Consider the following 24,841-nt stretch of genomic DNA (forward strand, 5'->3'; position numbering starts at 1 on the left):
CTTTTTAGCAAAGTCTGTTCATTGACACCTGCGCCCAGAGCAGAACAAACCCTCGGGTCTTTTGTCCAAGACCCTGGACATCTAAGTTCGCCAGGATGTGTCTGGAAGAGCGCTTTCCATTCTGGGTTTCTCTCTGGTTTTATGACTGCCCATGAGCACTGCAGCCTCCTGCTTCTGGGAGATATCCAGGGTGTAGACTGGGATCCATGTTGTATTCATTTCCCGTTGCTGCCATAACAAATTGCCACCAGCTTAGTGACTTAAAACAACACAAATGTATTATCTTAAGCTCTGGAGGTCGGAAATCTGGCCGACCTCACTGGGCTCAAATCAAGGTGGGGGCTGGCTGCGTTCCTCTCTAGGGTCCCTGGTAGGGGGCGGTAATCCGATTCCTTGTCTTTTCCAGCTTCTAGAGGCCGCCTGCATTCCTTGGTTTGTGGCCCCTTCTTCAGTCCTCAAAGCCAGCAACATCTCTTTCTCTGACTCTCTCTCCCCTTCTGCCTCCCTCTTTCCCTTTCAAAGGAACCTTGTGATGACATTGGGCCCACCTGGATAATCCAAGAACATCTTCCTATTTTCAGGCCAGCTGATTAGCAACCTCAATTCCCTTTTGCCATGTGGGGTAACATATTCACAAGTTCCGGGGATTAGAGTGGAGACATCTTTGGGGACCCGTTATTCACTCTGCCACAAACATCTTTACTAGTCTAGCATCACTGATGCTTTTTATAGGCAGGATGTGTTATTCTGTCATTTTCCTTCCTTCGCTCCTTCCTTCATTTTGCAGATGCTTAGAGTATTCTTTTAGTGGCCACAAACTGAAGCCGAAGCGCAAGTCTGAGGGATTGGGTATGTGCACAGGGCAGTACGAGCTTCCCTAGTTAAATCCTCGGGTCCCTCCTCCCAAGTCCCACCTCCAGCCGTATCTGCAGTCTCAGCAAAGGCCCAGCTGACCTGTAAAACTGGACCATGGCACATGGGTGACTTAATTAGGGGGAACTGACAGTACAGTGGTTCCACCCCTGCAAAGGGAGGGTCTGGCCCTCTGCCTTAACTCAGTAACCCTGTCACCTGCCTTTCTAGGGAGCCCTGGTCATTTCTTCCACTCCCTTCCACCCCAGCTAGAGCCATGGGAAAATGCTCCCCACAGCCCACCCGTGCCTCCAGGTGGCCCACGTGCTAATGACTGCCGGCAAGTCATCTGATCTCGTTGCTTTACATCAGTCCCACTGCCATTTCCCTAGTAAGAGCCTGCATCGCCTCTCACCCGACTAACCACCACAGCCTTCTAACTGGCCTCTAGGATACCATCGCCTCATCCCGAACTAACTGGGAGACTTAGTTTCAACCCTTGCCCTACCGGTTGGGACCACTTAGAATTCCTCCAATAAGCATTGCTGTTTTCAGCCTTCCCATCTTTGTGACTGCCCTCCCCTCTGCCTGGAAATACCATCTTTCCTTCTCTTTGCCCTTGGAAATACTACTTGCCCTTTAAGGTCTGCTCATTTCTGTCTTCGGGAAGCCTTCCCAAATGGCTCCAGCCACAGACCTCTGAGCCTGACAGCTTCACTGTCTACGTGCCACACATTTGCCTCGTGGCACAGACTGCTGGGTATCATTACTTCTTACCACATCGTCCCTGCTGGCCTAAGCTTCTGGAGTGCAGTGACTAGGTCTTATTTATGTCTGAAGGCCCCTTCCCTAAATTATGCCTAGACAGTGTCCAGCCAGCCAGTTGAGTAACTGCTTACCCTGCAGCCACGTGCCTGAGTGCTTCCCCGTGAGAGACAGGAGTGCCCGGGAGGGCAGAGAGGAGGCTAGACATAGGCACCAAGACAGGCGGCACTGGTCAGCACAGACCCAGGGCCAGGCAAGGAGAAGCAGGAAGCGTGTCCCCAAGCCTGGGCCGGGCTGGCTGTAATGATGCACCACGAACACACCCTGATCCCTATTATCTTGTTTATTGAGAAGTTTTAAGCAGTGTATTATTTAAAAATAAACATGAGCAAATACAGAGGTCTTGGGGACCACAGCCACAGTCACTGCTGAGCTGGAGGCCTGGGCCAAGGCCCCATAGGGGCAGCTTCTGCTATGCTGTTTGCCTTCTGCTGCATGCACACGGGGAAGGCCATTACTGGATTAGAAGGGCAGTGGGGCTCCGGGCAGCCAAGGTAAGAAGGTCCTGAAGGTAGCCACTTACGAAGCAGCAGAATGGGGCTTGGCAGCTAAGGAGGAGCAATGGTGCAGCCCCCAGAGCTGGGAGGGTGACTTCCTGGGAGACTGGGCAGTGCTGGGGCTGCCGGGGAATCCCAGGAGTGTGCATCTGGGGAGCAAGTCTTCCAGGAGAGGGAGGGAGGAGCCTGGAAGAGGGGGGGCAGTCAGGCTGCATGGCCCCCATCCCAGCCTCACAAGCCTGAGTAGGAGGCCTCTGTGGTCTCAGACCAGGATGAATCCCGGCGGCAAGATGGTGGCTGCCGTTGATGCCCTTTCTGGTCAGGGCAGCCCAGGCGCATAAGTAGCATCCACATACGCTCTCGGAACTTGACACCCACAAAGGCGTAGAGCAGCGGGTTGAGGCAGCAGTGCATATACCCTAGACCTGAGGTGACAGACTTGGCCACATCCACATGACTTTCTCTGCCACAGTTGCGGGCCAAGGCCCCCAGGTCCATGAGGGTGTCCACCAGCATCACCAGGTAGTAGGGGGTCCAGCAGAGGGCAAAGGCCACAACTACCACCACCACTAGGCGCATGGCTCGCAGCCGCCGCTGGCCTCTGGAGACCAGCAGCACAGCCAGGATGCGGGCATAGCAGTAGGCCATGACCAGCAAGGGCAGCAGGAAACCAGCAACCAGCTGCAGTACGCGCAGAGCTGTGCGACCCACCTGCGGGAAGTTGTACTGGCAGTGGGTGGCATTGAGGCGCTCGTCACGGTGGGCTGACAGGAAGATGAAGTCTGGGAGGGCAAAGAGCAGACAGAGCCCCCAGACAACTACACAAGTGAGGGCCACGCGGGTCGGGGGCCCCCGGCGGTAGAGTTGGGTGGCATGCACTATGCTCAGGTACCGATCAAAGCTGATGCAGGCCAGTAGGAGGGCCCCTGCATAGAAGTTGATGTTGAAGAGGGCACCTGCCACTTTGCAGAGGCCAGAGCCGAAGACCCACTGGACAGCAGCATCCACTGCCCAGAGCGGGAGGGTCAGCACCAGCAGTGCGTCAGCCACGGCCAGGTGGAGCAGGAAAGTGTCGGTGCTGCTCAGGGCGGCCCGCTGGCTCAGCAGCACGGCCGCCACAGCGCCGTTGCCCAGCAGCCCCAGCACAAAGAGGAGGCCGTAGAGGGCCGGCAGGAAGGCCCTGTCAAAGTTCAGGCTGAAGTCCTGTGGGCAGGGTGGGGACGCGCAGCAGGTGTCACTCTCATTTTCTCCTAGGTAGTCATAGGAAGAGCTGCAGTTTTCCAGGAGGAAGGCAAGCTCAGAGTCTTGGAACACTTGATGTTCGGTGATCTGCAGAGGGAGGGAGTGAGGGAGGGAATGGACCGCATTAAAAGGCCTCAGGCTTCGAGATTTAGTCTGATGAGCCTTTCTCTGAGCTGCTCCTCTGTAAGGCAGGCCCTGAGGTCTGGGCCATACCCTGTAACTGTCCCCGCCTTTCTTCCAAGGCCACGCCTCCTGAATGCCATCTACCCAGCCTGGGCACTGGGATGGTAACTTCCCTTCTCAAAGGCCACTTCTGTCTCGCCTTCCCGGGCCGTCCCATTGGCCCCAGGATCGAGGGCCGAAGGAAGAGCTTCCCTCCTGTGCCCAAAGCCCTCCCCACCCCGGCTTCTCTCTCTCCTTGCTTTTCCTTCACAGCTTGGCTGCCGGCCTCAGTTCCCGGCCACGCCTAGTTCTACCACCTTCCTCCGCAGGTGCCTCCCCACAGTCCACTCTCCCAGTCACGGGCCCTCCTCCTCCCTCTTCAGCCCTTGTCCGGGGACCCCAACTTCCTGTCCCCCACGGGGCTCCTCTACAAATCACTGTGGGCCCCACACGCTTTCTCCCTCTGTTCCTCCCCTCCCCTCCATTGTGGCCTGCCGCCCACTGGGGGCTCCCCCACCAAGCTCCAGCAGAAATGTTCCTCACCCCTTCCCCCGCAAACCACCCCAGAGCTGCAGGCCACCCCAGTGCTGATTCGGTCCAGCCCAGAAGAGTCAAAGTTTCAAGTCAGAGCTGAAGGGAGCCTTGGAGGCCGCCAGGGCTGAGCTCCACTGCAGGCGTTTTGCTGATGAGGCACCAGGGCCGGAGAGGGGAGGAGACTCGCCCATGGTCATTCATAAGTCAGTGGCCAAGCCGGGCTCCCAGTTCCCCATGCAGTGCTCCTTCCACACAATCCTTGCGTTCTCTACTTACTCACTCAACCCTCTGCTGGCCCTGGCTCGTGGGCCAGCCCTGACATTCCCTTAGTGTCCCAAGCTCTCCACCCCAAGCTGTGGCCTGGCCTGGCTGGGCAGCAGCACTTACCTCAAGGACCATGGCTGGGCTGGTGCGCTGGCTGCCAGGCTGCGTGCTGCCTGCCCCTCTGCTTTAGTGCTTGTGGTTGGGAGCCTGCACTGCACAGAGGAAGTGAGGGTTTCACGGGTTCTCGGCAGCTGCCTCATCCATGGGGTTATCTACACCAGACCTCTAGACCAAGGCCACGGGGTTCCTATCCCACCCATTCCCCTGGCTGTGGGAAAGCTGCTCTGGAGGAGCCAGCCACAAGCCTGGGACCAGAAAGGCTGGGGCCTCGGGAAGTGGGGGGGGGGGGGTCTGGGCAGGGGCCGGGGCCGCTCCTTTGAGGGGAGAGGGCTGAAGGAGAAGCAGAGCAACTGGGGGGTGAAGGACAGCCCTGCTGCCAGGGAAGAGCTGCTCTGCCTGCCCTGACTGGTACAGTCAATGCTTGAGAAATCGGAATGTGCGCTCATCCACCCTGGGCTGGAGTTGATGTTTGCGTGATTGTAGACCGGGTCGCTGAACGCGTTAAATCTGTATAGGGGATTAACATTCTTAAAACATTAAAATATTTTAAAGAAATCCATCACAGTAAATCTAGTTCTTTCCTATTGTCCCTCCCAGCTAATCAACAGGGGCAGGGAAAGGGAACTCCTAGTGACGAACTCGCTGTGTGCTAGATGTTGCTTTAGGCGCTTTCTCTGACACGGCCTCGCTCCAACCACACGACTCCCTTGTGAGGTGGGGGGCTAGCCTCATGGCTAATCCAGAGAGGGGCAAGGCCTTCACCGGCTGTGGCAAGTAAGGGTGGGCACTGGGCTTGAACTCCAGCTCTCTGACTCTCCTTTTACCTCCCATCACATTGTCTTCAGTTTTTTGTTTTTTGTTTTTTTTTTACTGGATAAACTATGATATATTCATGCAGTTGAAAACAAATGAACTAAAGCTATATATTTTAATATAGATGCATCTAGAAAAGCCAATGACCACATGGTGGAAGAGGCAACTTACAGAAAATTGTGTATAGTTTGACGGCGCTTATGTAAATTCTAAAAACCACACACAAAAAACAATACCATCTTGTTTTGGATACGGCTATTTGTTGTAGAAGTTTAAAACGGGCACTGGAGACATGACAAATTCACGAGAGCGGTTGCTTCTGGGGTGACAAGAAGGGGGCCAGGGTTGGGGAAGGGTATGGAGGCCTCCCGATTTAAGGCAAGGCTGTAAACAGCATTTGTAGAGCCAGAGTCCCTTTAGGGCCGCTGCCCTGTGACAGTTCCTCTCCCTCCCGTGCCCTCGGCTTTCCCCTCTGCCCTCTTCTCGTTTTCAGTGGGGAAAGGCGGTCCCTAACTTGCTTCTCCCAGGCAGTTTCCTCTTGCCCTCTCTCCCAGTAGATGAAAAGGACAGACAGAGCGACAGAGGCAGTGCCAGCCCATGGCCTTGGGGTCCAGTTTTCAGCCAGAGCGCTTCACCAGAGCCTCCCGGCTCAAGCCTGGAATTCACTTCAAAGTTATTGACGAGATGCACATTTTCGAGGCAGTGAGGCCCTTCCTGCCTTCTGTGGGCAGAAGGTGTGACTATCCTTGTTGTAAACAGCTTGTCACCTGCAGGGTCCAGGCCAGGGGGAACTAAGGGCCCGGAGGAGGTCAGGAGCGTTGCAAGTGGAGGGGACTGGGAGGATTCCAGAAGCCGCGGCAGTTAGGCTGGGTAGGCTTGGCGAGTGACTGCCGGTGGAGTGAAGAGGGCTGGCAGCCGGCTCACGGTTTCCCGGGGCTGGTCCGCGGAGAGTCTCTGCTCACTGGGCTTCTACGCGTGAGAGCAATGAGGACAACGAGAAGCTCTATTCGTTCAACTTGAAGGAGGGTCTTGTATTCTGCAATTATGTCCTTCATCCCCTTTTTGATATTGAAAGGATCTTTTCTTCGTGAAATGATGGTGAAAATAGCTGATAGTTTTAGAAATACCTTGTGCTGGCACAAGTTGACAACCCAATGCAGGTCCTCCAAATATATGTTGGAATATTACTGGTCCACGTGAAATTTCAAAGTTTAGGGACCCCTGATCTCCTTCCTGTGCCCCAGTCTCCTCGTTTGCCACATGGGGACAGTGATCCCCACTTCCCCGGTTGCTGGGAAGGAGAAATGAGCGAAGCTCTGGTCAGAGCCTTGGGAAGGTGCACAGAGCTTTCCTTTCTGAGTTGGGCCATCCTGAGAGGCCAACCTGGGCTGTGGGGCGGGCTGCTCACACTGCTCCTGGCGTGGCCGTGATGCAGTGGGAAGAACGCTGAACTTGAAGGCTGACCTAGCCGTGACTCCACCCTGTTCGAGGTGTGTGACTTTGGACAAATGACATAACCATTTTGAGCTGGTCTCCCAGGAGGGTTGTTGTAAGATGAACTGAGATAACCGAGGCTGGAAGGGGCCTGGCACAGGGCCCAGCACTTCATAGGAGCACAGTGGAGAATGCTGAGGGCGAGGGATGTCGGCTACCAACCTAGAGTCAGTGGGAGCCTTTCATGTCAGGGGGGCCCCGGGATAGAGTGTGCTGCCTTGTGGGGCGCGCAGGTATGAACCTGGCCAGACGGCAGGTCTTCCAGAAGGGCTGCCCCTAGCCTTAGCTGGGAGGGTTAGGCCCTGCCTAATCCTCTGGCTGCTCAGCTGTGTAATCTCAGGCAAATCATTTTACGTCTCGGCCTCAGCTTCCTCATCTGAAAAGTAGGGATACATGTGATAGGATTGCTCTGTGGACTGCAAGCGATACATGTGGAAAGTGTCTGGCACAGGGGAGTTACCCAGTGAGCAGCAGTTTCCTCCCCTTGCAGTAACTTTCCAAACCAACCCCTCCCAGGCCTCAGAATGGCAGGTCTGTGCTGGGCTTTGGCTTTCACAGCTCAGATGCCTTGGAAGGTGCCTGTGTCATGGTGCCAAGCCAAGGCCTTGTCTGGCCCTCTAACTTGGTCCTCTCCTATCCCAAGCAGCCCCTAGACCAGGTCGTCAGTGGGCCCAGCCCTTGGGGAGACCCCCCTCGCCAGACGCCTGCACTCTGAGTTCTGGTAGACGCGCACTCCTGCTTCTGCCCTCCCGGACAGCCAGTGGGGAAGCTTGAGGAGGAAGTTAGTCAGAGCGAAGCTGCTTTGGGCCCCACCTGTGGTCAAGGTGTGAAATGTGCACCTGTCTCTTCTCTGCCACCCCTCCCCCTGTTTTTTTTTTATTTCTTTCACACCTCTAGGCTGTGGTTTGGGGAGATGGGAGGCTCCGGGGTCTGAGCTCTGGGCCTAGTACCTCACAGGAAGGAGAGCCTCCCCAGCTGTCTGTCAGGCCAGCCAGGGAAGGGGGCCATTTCCCCCTCCTCCTTCTCAGTGTCTGCTGCCTCACAGCCTCTCTCGAAGCTCCTCAGAATGCCCCTGGGAACCCTGCTCTAGAAGCCCTGGACTCGGCCGCCAGCCCCAGGCTGTCAGGGGAGCAGCTTCCTGTGGGGCCCAGGCAGTGGCCCCGGCTGGGGCAGAGGCTTTCTTACACAAAATTGTTCTAGCCCCAGGAAGGGTGTGTGGGTCTAGCCTAGACGGTGCTGGGATGCTGGGCTTCCAGCAGAAGCTGGCCCTGAATTTCCCAACAGAAGGAGAGCTTAACTCACAGGGAGGCCCAGGGACTGGGGACCGCCTTCTCCTCTTCCTACAGCTCTGAGCGCTACTCAGGGAGTGGGAGGCAGGCCCTTTCTAGGTGCTGGGGCCATGGGCTGGGGCCTAGGCAGTCCAGGCCTATGAGGGTGAGTTCCCAAGCTATGGGGGCGCTCATTCTTTTGGGGACCAGGGAAGGAGGAAGTTGCTGCTATTTGTCAGGTGGCAAAGGGGGACAAGGCAATTCAGGCCAGAACAGCAGATGCCAAGGGAAGGAAGGAAGGAAGAGCCTGTCAGCCCAGGGGCAGTCAGTCCAGTTGGAACAGAAGGTACGTGTGAGAGCAGGAGGGTAGAGGGGGCTGGAGAGTAGTTCAGGACCCAAGCCCCTCCACCAAGTACAATGACCTGCCTGCCATCCTGTCCCCAGCAGTGCCTGGGAACTGTTAAATGAAACTAGCTTCCATTCAGCAAGCCCTGACTTTCATACACATGATCTCTTTTAAACCTTTCAGCCACCCAGGGAGGCAGAGGTTACTATACCCATTTTGCAGAATGGAGGTGGAGGTTCAGAGAGGTCAATTGACTTATCTCAGGCTGGTCAGCCAGTAGGGTTTCTATCCAGATTCCTATCCAGGCTTCTTTCTACTGCGCTATCCTGACCCCAGGGGCTGAGGCCCCCGCCCCCTGCAAACACGCTGCTGCCAGAGGACTCGTTTTTTCAGGAGCCACACCTTACTCACCATGTGGCCCCAGCCACACATGTTGTGGGAGGGCAGATGCTCCCCCAGCGGGGCTTGTGCCATGCGGGGAGCTTTGGTAAACCTCCCCACATCCCCGTTCTTCTCGTCCTGCTCCTCCCCAATTACCGGGGAGAAGAAAGGCCAGGATTTCCAGGACAAGGAGCCTGGAGGACCAAGCAAAAATCTGCAGAGTGCCAGACCCCTTTTGCAATGCTGCCTGGCGAGCCTGTGGTGCTCCCAGAAGTCTCCATTCCATCGCAGGCCAGCTCCTGAAGGCCTGGCCTCGAGGAAAATTCCCCACCTCTGGGATCAGCAGGCAGCTGCTCCCATTCCCCTGGTACCTAGGACTCCACCTCAGCTCTGGCCTGTCCAGACTCTCCAGAGGTGCGAGTGGCAACATTGCTGAGGCTCCAAGATCCGATTATGGAAGCCTGACCTTGACAGAGTCTCGAGTCCCAGTGGTTCCCACAGTGAATGTGTGGAGGCGGTTCCCCTGTGCTGCTTGGCTGGCCGCCATTTGCAACGAAGTCATTGGCAGGCCTGGCGTTTGCTTCCTGCATTCCCTTGGGTCGCCCCATGGAGTGAGGTCAGCAGGATAAGAACAGCTGACGTTTATTGATTACTTGACTATGTGCCAGGCACTATTCTAAAAGCTTTATTGGGATGAATTCATTTAATACCCACAACTATGTAGTAACCATGACATCATTACTATTATCATCCCCATTTTACAGATGATGGAAACACAGAAAGTTTAAGGAACTCGCTCAGAGCCGCACAGCCAGCAAGTGGCAGAGACTCCATGCTCTTACCCATTACGCCACGATGGCTTTGGAGGTTTGAGGAACTGGCATCGAGGGTGGTGCTCGAAGAGCACTCCTTTGGCCTTGTCTGTAATGTTTTACACAGAAACTGTATTCACGTATCAGCTGTATGATTAAAAAGCCATCAAAAAGGAAAATAAAATTGAGCTGAAAAACTGGGACAGTTGGTGAAATTTGAATACGGCCTGGGGATTAGGTAACAACCTTATATCCACGCTATTTTGCTAACTTTGACAATGTAAGAGGATGTCTTTGTAGGAAATGCGCCTTGAGGTATTTAGGTGTAAAGGGCTGTGACAGCTGACTTCCACGTGACTTGGAAAACAAATACGCAGAGTGAGAGGGGATGCACAAAGGAGAAAGCAAGTGGGGCACCACGCTCATAATCGGTGATATGGGGAAAGGGTACAGGGGAGTTCTTTGTACTATTCTGGCAACTTTTCTGTAAGTTTGAAATGATACCAAGTTAAAAGTTACTGAAAGAATCTCTCTCATGCAGGATGGGTTTGGTGCCCGATGCTATTCCCAGGATCCACTTGGAGGCCTCGTGAGAAGAAGGTGGGGCCAAGGCTGCCTGGGAACAAATGCTCCCTGGCAGTGGCCTCTGGCCTCCTTCCCGGGAAGCCCTGCTTCTTCCCACAGCTCAGTCGCCTTCTCTCCTCCCAGCCAGCCACACTTTACCTCTGGATTCCTGGGCTTCCCCCCTTTTCCCTTTGGTGACCTCCAACCTCTCAGCCTTGAGTTCCTCTCCACTTCCCCTGCAGCCTTTTGAACTAGGAAGGGAAGCGCTGCCTGCTCTCCAGGTGGAAGGCGTGAGCAGCCCAAGAGCTCCTTCTCCAAGCCACTCAGGGCCCCTCAAAGAATACAGGCTGTGCCTGAGGCTCTCGAGGTGACCCCATCCTTGGCTCAGACTGGCTGAATAGAAAGGATTGGGGCTTGTGTCCTTCAGAGGGCGTCACCAGCTGAGAGCCTAGAGTTCTTTTTCCCAAATGGAAGTGGGTCTGCAAAGCTGGGTGGGGTCCCTGCCGGGAAGGCTGCTCTCCCTGAGGGGCAGGCAGTCTGGGCTGGGCTTCTTGTCTGCTGCCGGCCTCCCACAGAGGATGAGGCACACCCTGGAAACCACGCGCCCACCCCAAAGGTACTCCTCTCAGCAAAAGCTGCCGAGTAGTGTCCGTCTTTGGGTCCTTACCTTGAAGGGTACCCAGTAGTGCTTTAAGCTGCCCTCCCGGGACCCTGCATAAGACCCCTTGATGATGGGCCTGACTCTGGTCTAGACTCTACCTGCCTAGACTCTCCGGCCTTCTGGAAAAATTCCTCAACCCACCAAATGAATTTCCTAAATCCCACCAGAGTGTGGTGTCGGCCTTGGGGGCTTTGTGCACATGTCCTGTGCAGGGCTGCCATGACCCAGGCCCCGCCTCCTGCTAGTGTTGAGCCCATATTTCTCCAACGGGTCACGGTCATCTGCACAGACACAGGCATCGGTGCTTGCCCAGCGTGAGCCAAGCTGGCCCCATGTGGGGCAATGTGGCAGAGCAGATAAGCACGTGGACTCTGGAGCAGGCTGTCTGGGTTGGATTCCTGGCTCTGCCATTTATTAGTTGTGTGACCTTGCACAGGTTATTTCACCTCTCTGCGATTTGGTTTCTCTCTCAAATGAAAAGGGTCAGTACACTGTATGTGTAAGGGTCCTCAGAACCATGCCTGGCACGCAGTGTTACATATGAATTGTTAGCTAACCTCCTCACTGTGGTGCTGAGGTCTCCCCAGGACTGGGCACACCCGAGGGGCAGCTTCACTTGTATTGCAGTACTGCCTGCCCTGGACTGGACAGCCCAAGCAGCAGCCCTGGCTGAGCTGTGGAGCTGGTTAACGAGCTGACGCCTCAGGCTGTGGGGCCTAAATGCCACTTTGAGTCCAGTGCCCAAGTCTTCATGGGTGAAGGGGGGGAGGGTCCTTCCAGATGCAAACTCCAGCTGGGTGGGCTGTCTACTCTGAGCTGCGGGTGCAGACGGGCTGGGCCTAGAAGCTGGGCCTTGCTTCTGAGGGTCAGGACTTAAAAGGAGCTTGAGGTGACACCAAATTGAAAACTTGCTTGCCCTTGTGATACCCACAAGGTCCTCCCTCGCAGAAATCCACAGTAATTGCTGACTCAGCCAAAATGTCTGTCACTAATCTGACAGATGGGCAGCAACGACGGTGCTAGTCATCAGTAGCGTGGCACTCACAATGTGCCGGTACTGCTTGAAGCACATTCACACGTGAGCATCCTCACAACAAGCCTTTGAGATAGGTTTGATTTTCGTTTCTAGTTTAAAGATGAAGAAACACACTCGAAGAGGTTATGTAACTTGCCCACGGTTAAACAGCTAATAACTGACGGAGCCTGGATTTCAAACCAAGCAGTCTGGCTTCAAAGTCTACACTCTTAACCACCCTGCTCTATTGTTTTGGGTTTGAAAAGGCCAATGTGTGAATTTAAGAGGAGCAGAGGAACCTGATGGGGTGGCCCTGGCGATGGGATGTGCTGTTCACTATACAAATCCGCAACCATGGTCCAGAGTGGCTGAGCCAGGGCAGGGGCTGGGGTGGAAACCAAGTCAGGGCCCCTTCCTGGAGCAAGGGAGCTCCTCAGGCATTCCACAGGTGGGCGCCAGGACAGAAGATGAAGGGCAGGAGTCCGGAACTAGGGGTGGTTACCATGGAAACCAACAATGTGGTAAAGCTCAAAGCTGAGCCTGTCTGGGTCTAAAAAGAGAAAAGAAAAGAAAAGAAAAAGAGCAAATGATATTTTAAAAAGTTCTAGATTCTTTGGAGGATGGCTAAAGACAAACGCTCTGTGGAACTCAGATGAATTTTTAGCATATTTGCTAGTGAATAGCAGACTTTCACATAACTACCCAGAGTAGTTATAAATTACTTATAAATCATACTTATAAATTACTGTAGCTCATCGTATAGCTAGAGAGACGCTTGCGTATGAAGAGGCACAGGATAGGACGGGTGAGGAGGAGGGGGGTGGTGAGGTTAGGGAAAGAGTTGGAAAAGGGGAGACAGTCTGGGGGCAGGTGGCTGTAGGGAGACAAGTTAGAGGGATGGAGAGTGTTAGCTGAAGTGGGGCAGTAGGGGTGGCACGGAGGGGCTGGGGGAGTGACGCGATTCAGAGCTGGAACCACAGCCCTGATTGGCCGCCCCCAGCCCAGGTTGCCTCTACTGGGTCTCCATCCATCTTCGCCGCGAGGACGGCAGCCGCTGTGGCCCCCCGGCTTGCCCTCTGCCCTCATGTCAGGTCTGGGAAGTCTGGGGTAAAAGGGATCTGTTTAGCTCTTTGAACTCCAGCTTATTGACAAGGAACCTTTACTTTCTCACAAAGCACCCCTTCTTGTTAGTGCTGTTACTATCCCAAAACACGTTGTCCGTAGGACACACTTTGGCAAACACCAGCCCAGAGAATGGAGGCTGTTTGCCTGGCCTGGCCTTCAAGGCCTTCCATGATCTGGCCCCAGCCTCCTGCCCAGCCTGGTTCTCCCTCTGCTTTGTGCATCCTATATTCTAGCCAAACTGGGCCATATGCCGTTGCAAGCATACCCCAAGTTTCCAGTGGCTGGCTGGTCTCTGCCTGGGTCCTACCCACCATCTAGGATTCAGAAGTGCAGCTCAGGACCATGAAGGCATACAAAGACCCTGTAGCTCTGCCCTGAAGGCCCCAGGTGACGGGGCAGGACAGAAAGGAGAGGTAAGAAGACCCAGGGGAGGAAGCAGGAAGTTTCGGTACCTCTGCCTACCTTCCAAACATAGAAATAGTTTGAAGTAATTCTGCAGGGCAAGTCTCTGACTACAAGTATCCTTTGCCATCTGATCGCCTGCCTCCAGCCTTCTCACCCTCGGAGACATTCATTCCACTGGGAATCACTGAGCAAGAATAGCAAGGCCAAGTCAGGCTCTGGAGGATCTCAATGGGAGTCCGACCGGGCACAGAACCACGTAGCACGGTAGTAGTAAATGGGCTTTGTTTGGTGTCTGACAGGCTTGAGCTTCAATCCCATATTGGCCACTTAATAGCTATATGATTTGGGCAAATCACTTCACCTCTCTGAGCCTCATTTTCCTCATCTGCAAAGTGGAGATAATACCTACCTCACACGACAAGGATGAAATGGTTGTTGAGAGGATTACACGAGATTAATTTAGGCAAATCGCCTGGTGAAATGCCTGGCCTTCTCTGACACCCACTCCAAAGCAGCCTGCCATCCCTGCCTGTCCCTTAAGCGTATTTTATATTCCTCATGGCATTCATCGCAGCTTGAATATACTTTTCATAAGAGAGATGATTTTGTTTTTTTTAATCACTATATCCCCAATGCTTTGAATAGTTTCTGACACATAGTAGGTGCTCAGAAATATTTACTGAATGAGTTCATAAATGAGTGGATAGTAGGTTCTGTCTGAAAGGGTAGACACATGACAAACATATACGTATAGATAAAGCTCTCTCTCATGCATAACGGTCTTGTGCACAAGCAACCTCCAACGCTGTGAGTTTGGGTCATAGCTGCTGGCTAGCATGTGACCTAGCACAAGCTGTGTTCAGGGAGCATGTGACCAGGGCCTGTGTTTGGGAAACAATGCCCAGCAGCATGGGAAACTTTGGGGGAAGTTTTGCTATAAAGACAAGTCACCAAACTCATTTAGTCACTGTATTGGCTTCCTAAGGCTGCCGTAACAAATTACTGCAAAGTGGGTGGCTTACAACAACAGAAGTTCATTCTCTCACAGTTCTGGAGGCCAGAAGTCCAAAATCAAGGTGTCGGCAGGGCCGCGTTCCCTCCAGAGGCTCTAGGGGAGAAGCTGGTCTTTGCCTCTTCCAGCTTCTGGCGGCTGCTGGTCGGCATGCCTTGGCTCCTGATCACATCACGCCAATCTTTGCCTCCATCTTCCTATGGCCTCCCCCTCTTCTGTGTTTCTAGTCTCCCTCTGTCTCTCTCTTATAAGGACACTTGTGTTGGCATTTAGGGCCCACCCAGCCAATCCAGGATAGTTTCCTCATCTCAAGATCTTTAACTTAATTACATCCATAAAGACCCCATTTCTAAATAAGATAACATTGACAGGTTCCGGGGCCTAGGACTGGACAGATCTTTGGGAGCCATTATTAGCCAACCACAGTCACTAACTCCCCTATTTTCCACAACTCCCCTACTATCACTATAGAGTATATTTTGAGAAGCGGTGACTTGAGAAAAATGGGCTTTCAGAAAGAATGGGGGTGGAGAGGGAAGTAGAATACAGGAAGAAACAACTTGTTGAAAATTTAAAAGCATACTGCAACTGCCAAGCCCTCCTCAGGATGCGAGGGATGGGGCTGGATACTGACCAAGCTCTTCTGCTGATTTGTTTTGTGTGTCAAGGACTGGGACCCACTGTGTACAAAGACGTGGAGAGGTAATTACCCCTGATGGAAAGTAATGACTGCGCTGTGCTTCTCGTTTAATTAGGCCGAGGAGGGTGTCTGGTATGGGTGGTTTTCAAGAGCTCTCTAGGTAATTGTAATGTATAGCAAGAGTGGAACACCACTAGTGTTGAGGCAATGAGAATTTCAAAATACAAGTGTTAATGAATATTATCTTTAAGAGTAGTAACAAAGTTCAGAATGCTGACATCAATAATTAACCTTGACCTTCTCTGTGAGATAATAACGAATGTGAAAGTGCCAGGAGCACCGGCTGCCTCCGAGGGTGGCATGGGGGGATGCTTAGCAAATATGAGACGCAGAGAGAAAGCAGAAAGCATCGCTGGAGCCACTGATGTTCAAGGGCCTCACCCCCCAGATGGAGGCTACAGGGCCAGGGCTGGGGGGACATAGGGAACCAGCAGAGAGCTGCAAAGAGTTGCCAGGAAGAAAGAGAACGTGGCGTTTAATTAATAAAGAAAAAAAGGGAAAGCCCTTGGTCTGGGCCCGGTGGTCAATGGCCTCTCCTCCCTTCTGGCCCAGCAGGATGGGGCAGCGCTGCCGTGACTGCTGATGCCGGAGTGGGGTCTGCAGCAACTCTGCTGGCTCTCTGAAAGAGAAGTTGGCCATCAGGATGGGCCAAATGGTTTGGGTGCCAAGGTAGTAAACGTATGTGTGAGGGTCAGGCTAACTGGTATGAGACTCACAAAGGAGGGGCTAAACCTTTTTGAGGTTGGGGCTCCGGAAAGGAATACTCCTTCCTTTCTCTGCTGTTGTCTTATCCAGGGCTTTCCTGTCTACTATCCCCTAAGACTCCCAGCTCCCCGGGGAGAGAAGCCAGGCAGGCATTATTGTTATTTTTTTCTCATTTAAAAAATTTTAGTAAAATATATGTAACATAAAACTTGCCATTTTAACCATTTTTTATACAGTATTTTTTTAAGATTTTATTTTTTCCTTTTTCTCCCCAAAGCCCCCTGGTACATAGTTGTATATTTTTAGTTGTGGGTCCTTCTAGTTGTGGCATGTGGGATGCCGCCTCACTGTGGCTTGATGAGCGGCGCCATGTCCGCGCCCAGGATCTGAACCAGCGAAACCCTGGAAGCAGAGCACGCAAACTTAACCACTCGGCCACAGGGCTGGCCCCCATTTTAACCATTTTTTTGGACAAGGAATCATAGGCACATTTTTATGATAGGCGATGTATTTTTCATACATAGAATATCACATTTACCTTCAAAATCCCAAATCATTTCAGTATATTGTAAGGATAAAATAGGATGATGGCTCTGAAGCTGCTTTTTGTAAACTTTAAAGTTCTAGATTATTTTGAATAATTATAAATATCAGGAAGAATATACTATTTATTACATTTTGTATCTGACTCTCAGCCTTCTCCCCCCATAATTATGGGGTGGAGTAGGAACTGTCTGTCCACCTGAGATCAGCCTCTTTGTTTTGAGTCATTTAATTTAGACACATTATTTTCACGTAAGTGCTTTTACTTTGGCAGCTGGCATGCAATTTTTAAAAATTGTGGCAAAATACACATAACTTAAAGTTGACCATCTTAATCATTTTTAAGTGTCTAGTTCAGTGGCATTAAGTATATTCACAATTCTGTGAATCTCCACCATCCATCTCCAGAACTTTTTTCATCTTCCTCAACTGAAACTTTGCACCCACTAAACACTAACTCCCCTTCCCCTCTCCCCGAGCCCCTGGCAACCACCCTTCTACTTTCTGTTTCTATGCATTTGACTATTCTAAGTACCTCATACAAGCGGAATTGTACAGTATTTGTCCTTTTGTGACTGGTTTATTTCACTTCGCGTAATGTCTTCAAGATTCATTCACGTTGTAGCCTGTGGTAGGATTTTCTTCCTCTTTAAGGCTGAATATTATTCCCGTGTATGGCTACACTACATTTTATTTATCCATTCATCCATCGATGGACATTTGGGTTGTTTCCACATTTTGGCTATTGTGAATAATGTTGCCATGGACCGGGATTATTGTTCTGCAGGAGAGGAAAGTGAGGTTAAGAAAGGATCACACAGAAAATAAGTGGCAGGGCCAGGATTCAAATGCTGGCTTGATATAAATCCTACTCATCAGCTGAGCCAGGTGGCCTCCAAAGAAGCAGTTGTCTTGCTTTCCACCCTTCTACCTCCCACTTCCCTAGCTACCCTCTGGGAATTGGAATGGGGCCACTTAGTAAAGACTCTCATGCAGAAAGCCTTCTCTTTATCTTGCACAAGCCCCAAGGGCCAGATGGCTGGGCTCCTCTGCTTGGGTTAACATTTGTGCCTGCGTCTGACCAAAGGCAAAATGTTGAGGTCTTTCTCCTTTCCTAGTCTGTATCCTGCCTCCTAGGATTTCCTGACACATTGGCCTTCCATAGGGCACGCTTATTCTTGAACAAGCCCCAATCCTACAGCCCCCAGGAGGAGCTGGAGGGAGAAAGAGACCAGCAAGTTTCTGCCTGGAATTTTCTGTCCAGGCTAGGTCTGAGAAGCAAGTTTCTTACGAGCTGTATGGCCCTCACTTCTTCCATCCGCCCCCTGCTGCTACCAGACATGCAGAAAGCACGCACCTCCCCAAAGCTTTGCATAACACTTTTGAAAACTCCTTTGCATCTAAGTGCGTAGGAAAACTACTGAAGCCAACCTCATCTTTCCTGCCTGCCTCTAAGGAATGCCATCCTCTGCAACAAACGCAAAAGTTAGAGGAACCAACATTCGCTGAGGACTGGCAGTAAACCTTCAAGTGGTATTTCAGCCACAAGTCACACTCCATTTCTTATTTCAGTTTTGCCACAACCTAGGAGATCATCTCGCCAGGAGTGTGGGAAGGAGCAGAAGCAGCAAACCCACAACTCAGAATGAATCCAAGTGTCACAGTTGGTGCGGGAGGGAGTGGGTGTCCAGCTGAAGACGCTCCTGCGGAGAAGCAGGCTGAAGCTTGGGCAGATGGTGGTGCTGGCAGACTCTGTTGGTTGTCTGCCTGACAGACATGCCCCTCCCCCTCTTTCTCACTTGAAGAGCCTTTCTCTCACAGCAGAGGTTGGAAATGCCAGGTACTCACTTTCCCAGCCTCTCTTGCATGTAGGAGTAGCCATATATGATGGCTGAGTTCTGGACCATGATACATAAGGGGAAATCAGCTGGAGGGCTTCCTAGGGTTCCCTGTCTTGAAAAGAGAAATAGATGAGGAGTGTTCCCCCTCTAGTTTCTTGTCTTTGGACATGGTTATACGAAGCAGCCATCTCACAGCTATGATGTGACAAATCTGAGGACAAACGTCAACATGCTTAGCAAACCAGGAGGATAGAAAAAGTCTGGGGTCCTTGATAAAGTCTTTGTGCTCCTGAATAAACCCTGGGACCACTCTGGATCTATGAAGTGAGATAATAAAAATCCCTATCACCTACATGTTTTACTTGCAGCCCAAAGCATCCTCACTGATAACAGTATCCCACAGCAGACCATGGAAAGCAGAGGTCAGTTGGAGTCAAGTGAGGGCAAAGAGCATAAGGCTGGGGCCAGAGTCCATGTTGCACAAATTTGTGCCTGAATTGAGGAAGGCTCAGGCTCCATCTTTTGTGGCCACTTGAGTAGAGAGGTTGACTAGAAGAGAGAGCTCCTGATGAGATCCAGGTTTGCCAATGCAGGCTAGACTAGGCTATGCTGTGATAACAAAAAAAACCCAAACCTCAGAGGGTTAACCAAACAGAACTTTATTTCCCACTTACATGAGATGTGCAACATAGGTTGACGAGGGCTTGGCTTACTGTAGTCACTCAAGGACCCAGGCTGATGGTGGCTCTATCTGGGCACGTGCTCTCATGGTCACCACAGCAGTGGGATGAAAACAAGCTGAATTGCACACTGTCTCCTAAAGCTTCATTGGCCAAGGCAAGCCACATGGCCACACCTAACTTCAGTGGGGACAGGAAGTGCTATCCTGCCATGTGCCTGAAAGGAAGACCTGTTTGTAGATCCAGCAGCTGTCAGCACTCGTCTCTAGTCAAGACTTGGCTTTTAGGTGGATTGGAGGGCGAGGGGAGATGTTGATTTCTAAGAGCCATGTGGCCAGGGCCAGAAGTGGGCCATTTGTTCTAACCCCACCCTTCAGCACCCTAGGCAGAGGAGCAAACATGATACCAGCCATGCCCACTGCTACCTTCGTGCCCTAGGATGGAAACAGTTACACTGGAAACAACGGCAGAAAATTAAAAAGCATTATTTTCCTCTGTCAGGCTGTATTCATTCCCTATTGCTGCTGTAACAAACTATGACAAACTTAGTGGCTTAAACAACACAAATTCATTATCGTACAGTTCTGGAGGTCAGGAGTCTGAAATGGGGTCTCACTGGACTAAACTCAAGGTGCTGGCAGGACTACATTCCTTCTGGAGGCTCTAGGGGAAAATCTGTTTCCTTGCCTTTTCCACCTTCTGGACACTGCCTGCCTTCCTTGACTCATGATCCCTTCTTCCATCTTCAAAGCTGGCAACACCAGGCTGAGTCCTTCTCAGGCTGTCGTATCTCTGGTTCTTTCACTCTATCTCTCTCTTCCACTTATAAGGACACTTGTGATGACACTGGCTCACCCAGATAATTCAGGAGACTCACCCCAACTCAGAGTCAGCTGATTAGCAACCTTAATTCTGTCTGCAAACTTTAGTTACCCTTTGATATGTAATATAACATATTCATCAGTTCTGAGGATCAGGGCATGGCCATCTTTGGGAGTGGGAGGAATTATTCTACCTACCACACAGGCCTAGGAAGAAGAGGGTCTCCACCCTAGGAGCAAAAGTGTCAACATTGCCTGGGAGATGGCCTATGAGTACATGATTGTGGGGCTGAGGCCCCATTTAAGTGTTTTAAGGTTAGATTGTATGTTGGCATTTCCAAATTATTTTTTTAACCGTAAGCTCTAATATTGCTTTACTTTGATATTGTATCAGTTTTAATAAACCCACTCAGCAGCTAATCAGCTCATCCCTTTAGATGCCATAGGCTGAAGGTTGTATTTTCCTCTTTCTCCCCACACCCCACCAAAGTGAAGCCTGCTCTGCACTTCGCTGCCTCAGGGGAGGTATGTAGCCTGGTAGAGGGAGGACAGAGAGGACTGCGGGTCCCTGGTGATGGGTCCTTGCTTCCTAGTGATGCTCTGAGAAGCTGGTAATTCCAGAGTGGAGTGCCCCCCCTGGTTCATCCAAAACACTAGGGCTCCCAGCTGTCTGGCAGATCTCAGCTTCCCACAGAAGCAGCAATGGACAGGGGACAATGAATGGCCTGGTGGAAACTTACATACTACAGACAACTGATGACCAGATGGGGTTCTCTAAGATGTCTGGCACTGTGGAAAGTTCCAAGACCCAGTCTTGATCTCAGGGAGGCAGGAGAGGCAAGAATGACTCAGGTAGATTTCCCCAACACTGCCGAGATGGGGTGCAGAATTGAAATTAAGTTGATTTATAAAACAATAAAGAGAGGCAATATTTATTGGATACCTAGATTTATGGTCTGGGACTGATCACAAGGAAGAAACACACCCTTCAATCTGCTGAGGAGCTTGGGCACAGTGGGAGAGAAGGCAGAAGGGAGCCCTGAGGTTACATGGGAAATTGCTTAAAATGAAGTTTTGATTTTCTTTATCCACAATCAGAGAATGTGATCTCCTTCATGGGGCAGTTTATATGAAATAGCATGATAGGAAGACAGAATGGAAAATAGTTGGGGTGATCTAAAGAACATCACCTACATAAATTGGCCAGCTTTTTGGGAGAGCAATTGGGCAGGATCTAGTAAATAGGTGCATCTTCTATGATTCAGCAACCCCAACAGCGTAAGTGCTCAAAAATATATGTACAAGGATGTTCTCAAGTAGGTTTCTTCCTCTCTAGCCTTCCTCCCAGGGATCAAGCTGGCACCTCCCACCTGGCCCACTGGGACAGCCTCCTATCTGATTTTCTCTTTTTTTCTTTCTTTTTTTGTTTTTTTTTTGAGGAAGATTAGCCTTGAGCTAACATCTGCTGCCAATCCTCCTCTTTTTACTGAGGAACACTGGTCCTGAGCTAACATCCGTGCCCATCTTCCTCTACTTTATATGTGGGACGCCTACCACAGCATGGCTTGTCAAGCGGTGCCACGTCCGCACCCGGGATCCAAACCAGCGAACCCCGGGCCACCAAAGCGGAATGTGCAAACTTAACCACTGTGCCACCGGGCCAGCCCCTCCTATCTGATTTTCTTTTGCCCAGTCTTGTCTCTCTATGGAAAGACTGCTCAGAATACAAACCTAATCATCAAAAACTCATCATCATTGAAAACTCTACAATGCTCTTCTCCACTGCCCTCTGCATATAGGCCGATGCTCTGAGCTTGCCACACAAGGCCCCATGACCTGGTTCCTTAACAATGACCCCAATTTCCAAGCATGCTGCAAAGTCTGTTCACCAAACCTGTCAACAGGCTCCTTTCTGTGCCTCTGCGCGTGCTGTTTCATCTGCTCTGTCCTAACTCAATTGCCTCCTCGTCCCTCAGGAAGCTCTTCTTTTCAGCAGCTGGCCTTAAGCGCCCAGGCAGTAGTAGTCGCTTCTCCTTTGGGCTCCCACAATACAGCGTGCCCCAGGATAGAAGAGAAAGTAGCATATTGGATTGTAATTTTAAAAACAATTCTTTCTCCTCCACTGATGAGTTCTTTGAAGGTACAGGCTATGTTTGTTATCTCTATATTTCTGCCACTTTGTAAGATTCTCAATAGTCTTCTCCAAGGATATGGTTTCAGGCACGTGGGTCTCCTCATTCTCTCAGACCGCCTCTTCTGGCTCAGTCGCCTCAGGCTGAAAGTGCTAGAATTAGAAATTTCTTCAGCATCAGAGGGATGCTGGGGGGCGGTAAATTCTACCTTTACTAGATGGCTAAACAGAAGAAAACAATATCTGGATTGCACACCTGTATCTGTTACTTCCTGTGTGATTATGGGCTTCTGTTTCTTCTCAGTAAAATGAGCATAATAATAACAGCTCCCCTCAGAGACTGTCATGAAGGTACTGAGAGATGAAGTGAAAGTGCTCTACAAATTGCCATGTGCTGCACACTGATAACCTCCAAAGAACCACTTTAGTTAAAAGTGGCCCAGAAAAAAAGATATAAAAAATTAAGTTCCTAATTTAAGAACCTGGTTCATACAGATGAAACCCTCCTTACTCCTTTTACACTATTCAAACTAACTTCGCGCTTAATTCTGCCTTCACCTGCAGGACATTGTCCTCCTCTCTCCATGTCACCTCTTTTGCTCTATCCCCAGTGACAGAAAAGCACCATGTCTGTTCCATGACGTGGTCAACTGGATATTGAAGTCAGAGATCTGGGTTCAAATCCCAGCTCTGCCATTTCCTAGCTGCATGACTTTGGACTGGCTACTTAACCTCTCAGTGCCTCAGTTTCTTCATCTTCTATTTCCTAGACATGTGATAAGGAATAAATGAGACCATATAACTGTTCCTTTCTATTTCAGTAATTTCTATCTCTACTCTTATTCAGCCTCCCACACATTTGATCACACCTTGGATGCCTTCTTCACTTAACCAAAGTTTCATTTTCAAGATTTCAAACTGGGAAAATCCTCTTTTTCTGAGTATAAGCTCTGGTTCTTTCAGTTCTCTTCCTTCCACCAAAGTCACTCTGTCTTCCTCTTGGCTTCTAGCTCCTCAAGCCATTCTCATTCTCCCAGACCACCTTGGTCTGGTCTCAGTTACCTCTCTGCAAAGCTAGAACCCCATGGCTAACCACGTCCCCATGCTCTCACTGCCACCTTCCATTTCCACAGTCCCTTTCTTGGGGTGACTTCTGAGTCTGGATAACCCTCAGCTTACTGTTTTAGCTTCCAAATGTCCATGTTTGCGGGAGAAAAAGTCTTTTCTTCCTATGCTATGGGAGCATCCTCATCACCAGAAAGTCTGTCTGCCTCTCCCTGACTTCCTCTTGCCATGGCTGAGGAAGAATCGTCCTCTTCCTTGCCTACAGTCTCCTCTGATGGGCGCCCTGGCTTCGACCCCAGAGCACCTCTGTCAGGCCATGCTCCAACAATGATCCCTTATATCATTTGCCTCTTCAGTTGTTCTTTCTATATCTCCTCCCCCTCATCATATAACAAACTCAGATCTCCTCCATTCTGAAACCACCTTCTCGGCCTTTTACTCCAGATATCACTCTATGCCAATCCATCCCAACATTAAACTTCTTCAAAAAATAGTCTATATGTGCTCCCCACCTACTCATCACCTACTCGTTAATCCCTTACAATCTGACTTCTGCTTCCACCACTCTATCTGGTTGCCAACCTAATGACCACTAACAGTCTCCTAGCTGCCAAACTCAGATGGCTGTCGCCATTCTTCAGAAAGCTCTTGGCACTTTGGCCTAGTTGTCTTCTAAAGCACTCTCCCTCCTTGATCTTCATTGCTGCTTTATTATGGTTTTTCCTCTGTCTGTTTTCTTCCTTACCCACGACGTGCTTCCCTTGACACCACTCACTTGGTGAGCACCTCTGCTCTCGTGGTTTCAACTGGGGGTTGGTAGACGTTTTCTTAAAGGTCAGAGAGTAAATATTTTCAGCTTTGTGGGCCAAGAGGCAAAATCAAGGCAATTATGTAAGTACTTATATAAACACTTAATGTAAAAACTGTTTTTAGCTCACAAGCTCTACAAAACAGGTTGTGGGTTTGATTTGGTCTGTGGGCTGTAGTTGACCCCTGGTTTCAACCACTATCTCTAAGCAGAAAACTCCCAAATCGATACCCCCAGCTCCCACCTCTCTGGAGAAAACTCTCCAGAGTTCGAGATTTTTGCTTCTAATCGCTTACTGGACACCTATACTTTGCTATCTCATACATGCCTCAAATTCATAGTATTAAAAATACAATTTATCTCTCTCCAGATCACTTCCTTTTCCTGAACAAATGGACAAAATGAGACGTTCAACAAAGAAATAAAAACCATAAAAACCCCCAGATGTCACAGAGTTGAAGGATACAATGACTAAACTGAAAAATTTAATAGACAGTTTCAATAGCAGATTCAACAAAGCAGAAGAAAGAATTAGTGACCTATATAGAAGACAGATCATTGGAAATTATCCAGTCAGAGGGGCAAAAAGAAAAAAGAAGGAAAAAGAGTGAAGAAAGCCTGTGTGAATTACGGGATAGCATTAAAAGAAACAACCTGTGCATTATTGGAGTCCCAGAAAGAGAACAAAGGGGAAAAGGGGCAAAAAGCTTCTTTAAAGAAATAACAGCTGAGAACTTCCCAAATCTGGGGAGAGATTTGGACATCCAAGTTCATGAAGCTAATGGGTCATCCTAAATTTCAACCCAAACAATCTTCTCCAAGACACATTATAATAAAACTGTCTCACATCAAAGAAAAACAGAAAAATTTAAAGCACAAGAGAAAAAAATTCCCCACATATAAGGGAACCCCAATAAGGCTATCAGGATTTCTTAGCAGAAACCTTGCGGGCCAGGAGAGAATACAATGATATACTCAAAGTGCTGACAGAAAAAACCAAGAATACCTTGCCCAGCAAAGATGTCTTTCAGAAATGAAGGAGAGATGAAGACTTTGCCAAACAAACAAATAAACAAACAAAACCTGAGGGAGTTAATCACCACTAGACCTGCCTTTCAAGAAATGCTGAAAAGAGGTCTTCAAGATGAAATGAAG

The 24,841-nt window shown here is 50.4% G+C and overlaps 1 protein-coding gene and 1 long non-coding RNA gene across 2 annotated transcripts; one reads left to right on the top strand and one right to left on the bottom strand.

Annotated features, from left to right (window-relative positions):
* Window positions 1-1,942: 1,942 nt before the first annotated feature.
* Window positions 1,943-4,868, bottom strand: CXCR3 (C-X-C motif chemokine receptor 3). Its single transcript, XM_070604124.1, has 2 exons — window positions 4,500-4,868; window positions 1,943-3,503 (listed from the first exon to the last, which is right to left on the bottom strand). Exons 1-2 carry the CDS (start codon window positions 4,509-4,511, stop codon window positions 2,406-2,408), a joined length of 1,110 nt encoding a protein of 369 aa, XP_070460225.1. The 5' UTR covers window positions 4,512-4,868; the 3' UTR covers window positions 1,943-2,405.
* Window positions 4,869-14,956: 10,088 nt separating this feature from the next.
* On the top strand, window positions 14,957-24,553 carry LOC139080998 (uncharacterized). The gene is made up of 2 exons (XR_011535922.1): window positions 14,957-15,094; window positions 24,057-24,553. It is a non-coding gene; the product is annotated as an uncharacterized lncRNA (long non-coding RNA).
* The last annotated feature ends 288 nt before the right edge of the window (window positions 24,554-24,841 follow it).

This window comes from Equus przewalskii, chromosome X, assembly GCF_037783145.1.
Source record: "Equus przewalskii isolate Varuska chromosome X, EquPr2, whole genome shotgun sequence".
Lineage (NCBI taxonomy): Eukaryota > Metazoa > Chordata > Mammalia > Perissodactyla > Equidae > Equus > Equus przewalskii.